This window comes from Borostomias antarcticus (genome assembly GCF_949987555.1).
Source record: "Borostomias antarcticus genome assembly, chromosome: 19".
NCBI classification, from domain to species: Eukaryota; Metazoa; Chordata; class Actinopteri; order Stomiiformes; family Stomiidae; genus Borostomias; species Borostomias antarcticus.
In genome coordinates this window covers 1392248-1405322 of record NC_140252.1, presented here as the reverse complement: position 1 = coordinate 1405322, position 13075 = coordinate 1392248, and the positions used below count along the sequence as shown (strand labels likewise).

General features: G+C 45.7%; 1 protein-coding gene across 1 annotated transcript in view; it reads left to right on the top strand.

Annotated features, from left to right (window-relative positions):
- The window catches only part of LOC311321548 (angiopoietin-related protein 7-like), a gene marked incomplete at both ends in the record, with an annotated part of 13186 nt that extends 6028 nt beyond the window's left edge, over positions 1-7158 (top strand). The window contains 3 exons of the mRNA XM_084453543.1: positions 2393-2609; positions 3654-3849; positions 7012-7158. Of these exons, the coding sequence (XP_084309669.1) occupies positions 2393-2609; positions 3654-3849; positions 7012-7158 (560 nt within the window). The remainder of the gene's footprint in view (positions 1-2392; positions 2610-3653; positions 3850-7011) is intronic.
- Between the last annotated feature and the right edge of the window lie 5917 nt (positions 7159-13075).

The following is a 13075-nucleotide window of genomic DNA, read 5'->3' as shown; positions in this document are numbered from 1 at the left end:
GACGTGCGGGTTGAGTCGAGGTCCCCGTCTTTCTGCTATCAAATGCTAGCAAGGCATCACACTTAAGGCACTGGCCTTGTGGAGCTCCATCTTCTTGCTAGCTAGCAGACCTCAATGTTTACTGTGCTGTTTGGTGCATGCTGCTGAGGCAGCTGGGATTTGGAAGGGAAGAAAGTAGCATGTTAGTTGTTATAATGTATCGTGCAAACCTCATATGCCTTTGGCAGACTGTGCTTTCGTGTGTTTGAAAACAACCGCCTAAGAACACCAACAAAAAGCGCAGTCTACAGGGCAGCTTTTTTATACCCGAGGTGAGGTCCTCGGGACTACGGTGACACACAAGTTCAACCATTGACAGCCAGAGACGTGTTTCCAACAAAGAGCACAAAAGTTTATTTACCAGCTGGAAATGTGGGAAATAAGAACTCTAACTTCTAAATCAGGGTAACATGTTTATTACAAGTTATAAAAAAGGGGAACAACTTTATTAATATTACACTAAAACTACTAACAGGCCTGAGCACCTGAGGGCTAGGGGGGGCTGGTGAGCCTAGTAGAGGGTCAGAGGTCGGGGGTAGACTAAGAGGGCTGAGCCCAGGGGGGGGGGGGGGGGCAATACTTCACACACGGGTAGACTAAGAGGGCTGAGCCCAGGGGGGGCAATACTTCACACATGGGTAGACTAAGAGGGCTGAGCCCAGGGGGGGGGGGGGGCAATACTTCACACACGGGTAGACTAAGAGGGCTCAGCCCAGGGGGGGCAATACTTCACACACGGGTAGACTAAGAGGGCTGAGCCCAGGGGGGGGCAATACTTCACACACGGGTAGACTAAGAGGGCTGAGCCCAGGGGGGGGCAATACTTCACACACGGGTAGACTAAGAGGGCTGAGCCCAGGGGGGGGGGGGGGGGTGCAATTCTTCACACACACTAGTGAAGGAACAGCAAGCCACGGCAACCTTACTTCAACCCCAGCAAACGGGGTGTGGACATGCAGTGCAGTGTGGGAGGGGAAACTGACTCGCCCACCGACCGGTGACGCTCCACTCTACTGTGGCCTGGGGGGGGGGTTCACAGGGGGGGCCCTCTAACAAATAAATGCCAGTTAGTTTACAAATAAGATCGATAACAATAAAAAAAAAAAAATCTAAAACCAGAACCAGTGTAGGCGGGGTTTCTACCTATGCTGCACTCTGCCCATATATGGACTTCCTGGGGGAGTGGCTATCTTTGATGATATTACCTGGGAGCATTGCTCCCTACTACCTATGGATCAGAAGCCTGGACTGTCTATCAGTGCCACATCAGACGCCTTGATGCGTTTAACATCAGATGCCTTCAATGCATCCTTGGCATTACCAGGCAGGATCGTTTCCCACATGACGAAGCCCCGCCTCCCTGCAAGCGGTTACCCTACAAGGTACTCCGATTGAGACGGTGGAGGAATATAAGTACCTGGGCTCTATCATTGACTCCAAACTCACCTGGACTGCCAACACAGTGGCAAGATACACAAAAGCACAACAGAGACTTTATTTTTTAAGGAAGCTATGCAGCTTCAAGGCAGACGTAACAACACTGAGACTGTTCTACCTGACGTTCGTTCAGAGCGTGGTGACCTTCGCCATCCAGCGCTGGGGTGGACGTCTGTCCATCCAGAACAGAAACATGCTGGACAAGGTTACTAAGACGGGGAGGGAAATCACTGGCTCAGATGTTCAGAGTGTCTCTCAGCTCTCTGATCAATATACCATCAACCTTGCCAGACGAATACTGGACGATCCTTCCCATCCACTCTTCTCAGAGTTCCCCCTACTCCCCTCTGGACGCAGGTTTAGAACGCCCAAAACAAGGACAAAACCACCCGGCACTTCCTTTGTGCCAAGAAGCATTGAATTGTTGAACAGCTGTTGATGCCTGTTGCAGTGATGATGATGTTGATGCGATGATGTTGGTGAGGATGGTGATGACGATGATGGTGGTTGGTGCCATTGTGGTGTTGGTGAGGGGCGTACATTTTAATGTTTTCTGTATGCTTGACGTGTGCTAAACAAATTCCCCTCTGGGGGCATAAAGGTTTCAATTCAAATTCATACTGACATTCTCCAACGCACTGACTCCATCAGCGTCGAGGCAACCTTAGCACAGAGGCACCCCCGGTGGGTCGGCCACGTCATCCGGATGCCTGGCTGCCGTTTGCCCTGTCAGGTGCTTTATGGACAAACCCCCCCCCCCCCCCCCCCCCCCACATACACACACACGCACACACACACACACACAATCCCACCCCACCCACCAACCCACTCACACGTGTACACACACACACACACACACACACACACACACACACACACATCCTGCTCACTGCACGTGTCCTTCCTCCCCCACCAGGCGGTGGCTGGACGGTGCTCCAGAGGCGAGTGGACGGTTCCGTGACCTTTGACCGGAGCTGGCGGAGCTACAAGGAGGGCTTCGGAGAGCTGCTGTCCGAGTTCTGGCTGGGCCTGGATCACATCCACCACCTGACCGCCCAGGGGGACTACAGCCTCCGCATCGACCTGGAGGACTGGAGCGACAAACACAAACACGCCCTCTACCAGAGCTTCAGGTGGAGACGCACACACACACACACACACACACACACACACACACACAAACACGCCCTCTACCACAAAGTTGATAATAGGCTCTGTGCACCAGCTCCACTACTTCCTGAAAGTCACTTGGCATCTTTATTTCCTGTCCAATATGATTGGATTAAGTGATTAATCAGGTGTGCGGCAGACCCAGCGCACACCTGATTAATCACTTAATCCAATCATATAGGACAGGAAATAAAGATGCCAAGTGACTTTCAGGAAGTAGTGGAGCTGGTGCACAGAGCCTATTGCTCTACCACCGTTTTGGTCATACAATGGATGTGGGTGGGCACCTTGAAAAATCATTCAAAAACATGTTAAACTCTCAATTTCAAAGACAAGAAACTCACCGTGATGTTAGTTGGCGTTCTGACATATAATTCGCCATAAAGTAAGATTATAGTTCATCTGGAAAGGCTTTTTTTAATATTTAGCATAGAACTATTTAGTCGCAGCACATACGTGTGTAAACTTCTGCAAACTAGGTAGCCTAGCAACATAAACAATAACAATAGCTACCGTAAGTAGTTCTGCTTCCTGAATCCCCTCTGCGGATTGATCTACACATCCACAACGGTCGCGTCAATACAAGTCAATAGATTTCATGAAATGATCAATAAAACCCTACAGGATTCATACTTTGCAGCGAATTTGATGTCAGAACACCAACGGACACCAATTACCCCCTCGGTGAGCTTCTTGTCTTTGAAATCAAGAGTTTAACATGTTTTTGAATTATTTTTCAAGGTGCCCACCCACATCCATTGTATGACCAAAACGGTGGTAGAGCAATTATCAGACTTTCTCAAGAGTGCTAGTTTTGTCAACTTTTTGATCTGAACCATTGTATATGATCATAAGTAACCTTAAAACAGGGCTAAACATAATTTTTCCCTTTACTACTCCTTTAACTATATCACATACTGTACACTTCTCACAGTTTGTAAGCTACGCAATGTGTGTGTGCATGTGTGTGCGTGTGTGTGTGCGTGTGTGTGCGCGCGCGTCAACAGGGTGGACGGGGAGGTCAGCCAGTACCGCCTCCATGTGTCGGGGTTCAGCGGCACGGCGGAGGACTCGTTCAGCTGGTACCACGACAAGCAGAGCTTCAGCACCCCGGACACGGGGAACGTGTGCGCCGAGATCGCCCACTCCGGCTGGTGGTTCAACCAGTGCTTCTACGCCAACCTAAATGGAGTTTACTACAGGGTAGGAGTACCACACACACACACATGTTTTACCCTAGACTCACACGTATGCGTTGCTAGGCTTTGCTTCAACGCTTGACAATGGGCGGGCCTGACGTTCGCAACAACAACCAATCACATTAGCTGTCTTTCCACTGTCGGGCTGAACGGTTCTGAGCACGCAAGGTAACGGTTCTGAGGGTCTTTCCACCTGGAAACGGTGGGGTCTGGAACGCTTATAAACCGTTCCTAGCACGATTCCCAGGCACGGTAAGACAACCGTACTCAGTGAAGCAGAACCGTTCGATTAGGCAGGCCTAATAGGCCTAGATACTGTACGTATTCCCTGGGTCGAGCTCCAGCTGGTAACTAATAAGCTAACTTAGCCAAACAGACGTTAGCTTATTTATGTAGAGAAACCAGTTTGTGCGCTCATGTAGGCGCATAAAAAGAAAAAACTGAAATCTTAAAAATAAACCAATCCCTCCTCCATACTGTTAGCGGCCCGACAGTGGAAAGACAGATGGCAACGGTTCTCACGAGTCCGGGACAGAACAGAGCCGAACTAAACTACCTAGCAACCGTTTGGCCTGACAGTGGAAAGACAGCTATAGTCTAAAACGACTTTTTGGGAAAACCATGGAGGACAATATCTCCGACAAAACAAATACAAAACTACACCACTAGTATATCGGTGACCCAAAACTATTTAGAAAGTTAATAAACTGCAACAACTGCTCAAGGTGCATAATCATTGTTGTTTCTGAAAAAGCTAGGTTTGGACACATCTAACTGCCATTTGGCTAACGTGAGCTAGCTAGCATTAGCTATTTTCGAATGCCTAATGCCAGCTGTGTGGTGGCACTCACAAATTATGGTGGCTAGCGAGTAGAGCAGCAGGTTCTGTTGGATTTTCCTCTGGCTGCAACATCATTGAAACGTGAGAATCATTCAGCTAGTATTTGCAATCTAAATATAACGTTACCCCTTATGTGCAATATAAAGAAACCTTGATGAACGTTAGCTAGCTAGCAAGCAAGCAGTATAGCCTGTCATGTAGCTAGCACCAGCCAGTCATCTCTCAAAACAAGTCAAGAGGGGGGTATTTTGATAAACTGATTACATTTCGAGAATCTGCATAGTCACTTTCTCGCCTGACGTACAGACAAAATTATAACAGTTGAGTAATGGCGGCGGACGAGAGGCATGAACAGCCTGTGACATCAGCAGGCCATGAATGAAACCCATTGGCTGGCTGGTGCGCTAGCGCTTCAAAAGTTTAACTCTCAATGCAAGCTACGCGAGCAACGCAACGCAACCCACAATTCCATTCGGCAACGCATGATGGTTCTCTATTCAAAGTGAATGAGAAGCGTCAACGTTGAAGCCTGAAACGCATATGTGTGTCCAGCGTTAAAGGAGTAGTAAAGGGAAAATGCATGTTTAGCCCTGTTTTAAGGGTACGTATGATCATATACAATGGTTCAGATCAAAACGTTGACAAAACTAGCCTTTTTGAGAAAGTCTGATAATTGCTCTACCACCGTTTTGGTCATACAATGGATGTGGGTGGGCACCGTGAAAAATCATTCAAAAAAACATGTTAAATTCTCAATTTCAAAGACAAGAAACTCACGAGGTGTTAGTTGGCGTTCTGACATATAATTCGCCATAAAGTTAGATTCTAGTTAATCTGGAAAGGCTTTTTTTAATATTTAGCATAAAACTATTTAGTCGCAGCACATACGTGTGCAAACTAGGTAGCCTAGCAACATAAACAATAACAATAGCTACCGTAAGTAGTTCCGCTCCCTGAATCCCCTCTGAGGATTGATCTACACATTTACAACTGTCACGTCAATACAAGTCAATGGATTTCAGAAAATGATCAATAAAACCCTACAGGATTCATACTTTGCGGCGAATTTGATGTCAGAACACCAACGGACACCAATTACCCCCTCGGTGAGCTTCTTGTCTTTGAAATCGAGAGTTTAACATGTTTTTGAAAGATTTTTCAAGGTGCCCACCCACATCCATTGTATGACCAAAACGGTGGTAGAGCAATTATCAGACTTTCTCAAAAGTGCTAGTTTTGTCAACGTTTTGATCTGAACCATTGTATATGATCATAAGTAACCTTAAAACAGGGCTAAACATGCGTTTTCTCTTTACTACTCCTTTAATGATAAGACCAGGAGGGTATTCCAGAAAGTGGGTGTAGTGAAAATTCTGAGTTTGCTAACCCTGAGATTCAATTCAATTTCAGGGTTAGCAAACTCACAGTTGTGTGTGTGGGGTTGTGTGTGTGTGTGTGGTTGTGTATGTGTGTGTGTGAATGTGTGTGTGGTTGTGTGAGGTTGTGTGTGTGTGTGGTTGTGTATGTGTGTGTGGTCGTGTGTGTGGTGTATGTGTGTGGTTGTGTATGTGTGTGGTTGTGTGTGTGTGTGGTTGTGTGTGTGGTTGTGTATGTGTGTGTGGTTGTGCATGTGCGTGTGATTGTGTATGTGTGTGTGGCTGTGTGTGTGTGGTTGTATATGTATGTGTGGTTGTGTGTGTGTGGTTGTGTATGTGTGTATGTGGTTGTGTATGCGTGTGTGGTTGTGTATGTGGTTGTGTGTGTGGTTGTGTATGTGTGTGTGTGTGGTTGTGTATGTGTGTGGTTGTGTATGTGTGTGTGGTTGTGTATGTGGTTGTGTATGTGTGTGTGGTTGTGTATGTGTGTGTGGTTGTGTACTGTGTGTGTGGTTGTGTGTGTGGTTGTGTGGTTGTGTGAGTGTGTGTGGTTGTGTATGTGTGTGTGGTTGTGTGTGTGTGTGGTTGTGTATGTGTGTGTGGTTGTGTGTGTGTGTGTGTGTGTGTGGTTGTGTATGTGTGCGGCTGTGTGGTTGTATATGTGTGTGTGGTTGTGTGTGGTTGTGTGTGTGTGTGTGTGTGGTTGTGTATGTGTGTGGCTGTGTGTGTGTGTGGTTGTGTATGTGTATGTGGTTGTGTGTGTGTGGTTGTGTGTGTGTGGTTGTATATGTGTGTGTGTATGTGTGTGTGGTTTTGTGTGCGTGTGGTTGTGTATGTGTGTGTGTATGTGTGTGTGGTTGTGTGTGTGTGGTTGTGTGTGTGTGGTTGTGTATGTGTGTGTGTATGTGTGTGTGGTTGTGTGTGTGTGGTTGTGTATGCCCCCCCTCAGGGAGGCCGGTATTCCCCTAGAGGGAAGAGTCCCCTGGGTCCAGATGGGATGGTGTGGTATTCCTGGAGAGACTCTGACTACGACTCCCTCCGCAAGGTCAGCATGATGATCCGTCCACGCACCTTTAACCCCCGTCGGTCACCCTGAGCAACCACAGCCTCCGCGCCATGACGACGACCACGTCTGCCCCCCTGGCTCAGGCGGTTGGCCTGGTGACGTCTGATCATAAAAACAGGAAGTCACGGTTGTGGGGGTTGCCAGGTTTCCTGACCTCAGCAACTGCCCACGGCCAGGAGGAGATTGGGTTTCATCAGTCACATTATTGCGGTTCAGGGTTCGGGAGAAAAGACCACCTGGTGCCAGGACCACCCGTCTCTCTCTCTGACCCACCTGTCTCTCTCTCTGACCCACCTGTCTCTCTCTCTGACCCACCCGTCTCTCTCTCTGACCCACCCGTCTCTCTCTCAGACAGCCCGGACCACCCGTCTCTCTCTCTGACCCACCCGTCTCTCTCTCTGACCCACCTGTCTCTCTCTCTGACCCACCTGTCTCTCTCTCGGACAGCGTACCTGTAAAACTGTTGTCTGGATGCCAGACTTCCTCGTGGAGAGCAGAATGTGAGTTTGTGATCAGGATGGCGATGCCAGGCTAGTTGAACTGTGATCACCATGGATGTATTAATTGTGATATATTATATATTGTGATATATAATATAGATAGTACGGTTGGATGTTTGATCATATGCGTGTTTATTCTTTGGAATATACATCGTACAGTATACAGTGTCCCGGTATGTTCATATTGTTGAGTATTTGAGGAGCATGTTTGGACTAGTGTGTCCTGGTAATATTCTTGAAAGTGTGTTCAATAGGCAGGTTTGCAGTTTAATATATGAGTGAATAATAGATAATGTCCATGACAATGACAATTGATAGTAATTGCAGCAGGTGACATCAATCATCCGATAACTTGCCTTTAGGAGCTTACAGAAGGATAAGGTGATATGTTCTAATCTACACAGATGTAATGCCGTTAATTCACTTTTTTAATGTAAAAAACAACAACCATATGTTGCGTGTAAAATTTGTCGAAAACATTAAAGACAATAAAAAGGTATTGTTGTAGTGTACCAAGAAAGGGAATATGGTTTACTAGTCAGTAAAGCACCACAGCACTGTTTTGAAGAGCACGTCTCCTGCATGTTTGACCTGTATGCTATGGGCCACGCCCTGTTCATTCCACACTTCACTGACAATCTAACAGCCTGGTGAGAGAGAGGGAGACTCATTCCTATAGGTCTGATCATGAACCAGGATGTGAAGGTTGTGGAGTTCCCAGGTTATGGATACATGGCTGTATTAACTGATGAATGTATGAATATAGATTTATAGTATGGTTGGATGTTTTATGCACGTTCATTCTTTTGAGTATACATTGTATACAGTATATCCGTATGTTCATATTGTTGAGTATTTGAGGAGTTACAGTATGCATGTTTGGACTGGTGTGTGTCCTGGTAATATTCTTGAAAGTGTGTTCAATAGGCAGGTTTGCAATTTAATACAAGTTTTGCAAGTGAATAATGGATACTGTCATTGACAATTACAATTGATAGTGTCCAGACATTTTTCATGTTTTGCAACAGGTGACATCAAATCATCCTGAGCTTGCCTGTAGGACAACGGTTTACAGAAGGACAATGTGATGTTAATAATGTTCTACAGACAGATGTTACTGGTGTGTGAGAGAGAGAGAGAGAGAGAGAGAGAGACAGAGAGAGAGAGAGAGAGAGAGAGAGAGAGACAGAGAGAGAGAGAGAGAGAGAGAGAGAGAGAGAGAGAGAGAGAGACAGAGAGAGAGAGAGAGAGAGAGAGAGGCTCATTCCTATAGGTCATCACACACCTAAAGCCATTTCCCTACAGTTTGAGTCTACGTGTTGAGACACACAGCCTTTGTCCTCACCTCCGCCCTGTCCCCCGGTCCTCACCTCCCTGTCCCCCGGTCCTCACCTCCCTGTCCCCCGGTCCTCACCTCCCTGTCCCCCGGTCCTCACCTCCCTGTCCCCCGGTCCTCACCTCCGCCCTGTCCCCCGGTCCTCACCTCCGCCCTGTCCCCCGGTCCTCCGCCCTGTCCCCCGGTCCTCACCTCCGCCCTGTCCCCCGGTCCTCCGCCCTGTCCCCCGGTCCTCACCTCCCTGTCCCCCAGTCCTCCGCCCTGTCCCCCGGTCCTCACCTCCCTGTCCCCCGGTCCTCACCTCCGCCCTGTCCCCCGGTCCTCACCTCCCTGTCCCCCGGTCCTCACCTCCGCCCTGTCCCCCAGTCCTCCGCCCTGTCCCCCGGTCCTCACCTCCGCCCTGTCCCCCGGTCCTCACCTCCCTGTCCCCCGGTCCTCACCTCCGCCCTGTCCCCCGGTCCTCCGCCCTGTCCCCCGGTCCTCACCTCCACCCTGTCCCCCAGTCCTCACCTCCGCCCTGTCCCCCGGTCCTCACCTCCCTGTCCCCCGGTCCTCACCTCCGCCCTGTCCCCCAGTCCTCCACCCTGTCCCCCAGTCCTCACCTCCGCCCTGTCCCCCGGTCCTCACCTCCACCCTGTCCCCCGGTCCTCACCTCCGCCCTGTCCCCCGGTCCTCACCTCCGCCCTGTCCCCCGGTCCTCACCTCCGCCCTGTCCCCCGGTCCTCACCTCCGCCCTGTCCCCCGGTCCTCACCTCCGCCCTGTCCCCCGGTCCTCACCTCCGCCCTGTCCCCCGGTCCTCACCTCCGCCCTGTCCCCCGGTCCTCACCTCCGCCCTGTCCCCCGGTCCTCACCTCCGCCCTGTCCCCCGGTCCTCACCTCCGCCCTGTCCCCCAGTCCTCACCTCCGCCCTGTCCCCCAGTCCTCCACCCTGTCCCCCGGTCCTCACCTCCACCCTGTCCCCCGGTCCTCACCTCCGCCCTGTCCCCCGGTCCTCACCTCCGCCCTGTCCCCCAGTCCTCACCTCCGCCCTGTCCCCCGGTCCTCACCTCCGCCCTGTCCCCCAGTCCTCCACCCTGTCCCCCGGTCCTCACCTCCGCCCTGTCCCCCAGTCCTCACCTCCACCCTGTCCCCCGGTCCTCACCTCCACCCTGTCCCCCGGTCCTCACCTCCGCCCTGTCCCCCGGTCCTCACCTCCGCCCTGTCCCCCGGTCCTCACCTCCACCCTGTCCCCCGGTCCTCACCTCCGCCCTGTCCCCCAGCAGGGAGCTGTTACACCAGCTTTTACTACTATTATTATTACTACTACTACTACTACTACTACTATTATTACTACAACTACTACTACTACTATTATTACTACTACTACTACTATTATTACTACTACTACTACTACTACTATTATTACTACTACTACTATTACTACTATTATTACTACTACTACTACTACTACTATTATTACTACTACTATTACTACTACTATTATTACTACTACTACTACTACTACTACTACTACTACTACTACTATTATTACTACTACTACTACTACTACTACTACTACTACTACTACTATTATTACTACTACTACTACTACTACTATTATTACTACTACTATTACTACTACTATTATTACTACTACTACTACTACTACTACTACTACTACTACTACTATTATTACTACTACTACTACTACTACTACTACTACTACTACTACTATTATTACTACTACTACTACTACCACTACTACTATTATTACTACCACTACTACTACTACTATTATTACTACTACTACTATTATTACTACTACTACTACTACTACTATTATTACTACTACTACTACTACTACTACTACTACTACTATTATTACTACTACTACTACTACTACTACTACTACTATTATTACTACTACTACTACTACTACTATTATTACTACTACTACTACTACTACTACTATTATTACTACTACTACTACTACTACTATTATTACTACTACTACTACTACTACTACTACTATTATTACTACTACTACTACTACTACTATTATTACTACTACTACTACTACTACTACTACTATTATTACTACTACTACTACTACTACTATTATTACTACTACTACTACTACTACTATTATTACTACTACTACTACTACTACTATTACTACTACTACTACTATTATTACTACTACTACTACTACTACTACTACTACTACTACTACTACTATTATTACTACTACTACTACTACTACTATTATTACTACTACTACTACTACTACTACTATTATTACTACTACTACTATTATTACTACTACTACTACTACTACTACTACTATTATTACTACTACTACTACTACTACTATTATTACTACTACTACTACTACTACTACTACTATTATTACTACTACTACTACTACCACTATTATTACTACTACTACTACTACTACTACTACTACTACTACTATTACTACTACTACTACTACTATTATTACTACTACTACTACTACTACTATTATTACTACTACTACTACTATTATTACTACTACTACAACTACTACTACTACTACTATTATTACTACTACTACTACTACCACTATTATTACTACTACTACTACTACTACTACTATTACTACTACTATTACTACTACTATTATTACTACTACTACTACTACTATTATTACTACTACTACTACTACTACTACTACTATTATTACTACTACCACTACTACTACTACTACTATTATTACTACTACTACTACTACTACTATTATTACTACTACCACTACTACTACTACTACTATTATTACTACTACTACTACTACTACTACTACTATTATTACTACTACTACAACTACTACTAGCATTACTACTACTACTACTACTACTACTACTACTACTATTACTACTACTACTACTACTACTACTATTATTACTACTACTATTACTACTACTACTACTATTACTACTACTACTACTACTATTATTACTACTACTACTACTACTATTATTACTACTACTACTATTATTACTATCACTATTACTACTACTACTACTCCTACTCCTACTACTATTACTACTACTACTACTATTATTACTACTACTACTACTACTACTACTATTATTACTACCACTACTACTACTACTACTACTACTACTACTACTATTATTACTACCACTACTACTACTACTACTATTATTACTACCACTACTACTACTACTACTACTATTATTACTACCACTACTACTACTACTACTATTATTACTACTACTACTACTACTACTATTATTACTACCACTACTACTACTACTACTACTATTATTACTACCACTACTACTACTACTACTATTATTACTACTACTACTACCACTACTACTACTACCACCACTACTACCACTAGTACTACTACTACTATTATTACTACTACTACTACTACTACTACTATTACTACTACCTGTACTACTACTACTACTACTACTACTACTACTACTACTTCTACTACTACAACTACTTCTACTACTACTACAACTACTACTACTACTACCTGTACTACTACCATTACCTGTACTACTACTACTACTACTACTACTACTACTATTATTACTACTACTACTACTACTATTACTACTACCTGTACTACTACTACTACTACTACTACTATTATTATTATTACTACTACTACTACCTGTACTACTACTTCTACTACTATAATAATTACTACTATTATTATTACTAATAATACTACTATTACTACTACTACTACTACTAGTATTACTAATATTACTACTACTACTATTATTATTACTACTACTACTACTACTACTACTACTACCACCACCACCACCACCACCACTAGTACTACTACAACTACCACCACTAGTACTACTACTACTACTACTACTACTACCACCACCACTACTACCCCTACTACTACCACTACCACTACTACTACCACCACTAGTACTACTACCACTACTACTATTACTACTACTACTATTACTACCACCACCACCACCACCACTACTACTACTACTACTACTACTACTACTACCACTACTACTACTAATACCACTAGTACTACTACTACTACTACTACTACTACCACTAGTACTACTACTACTA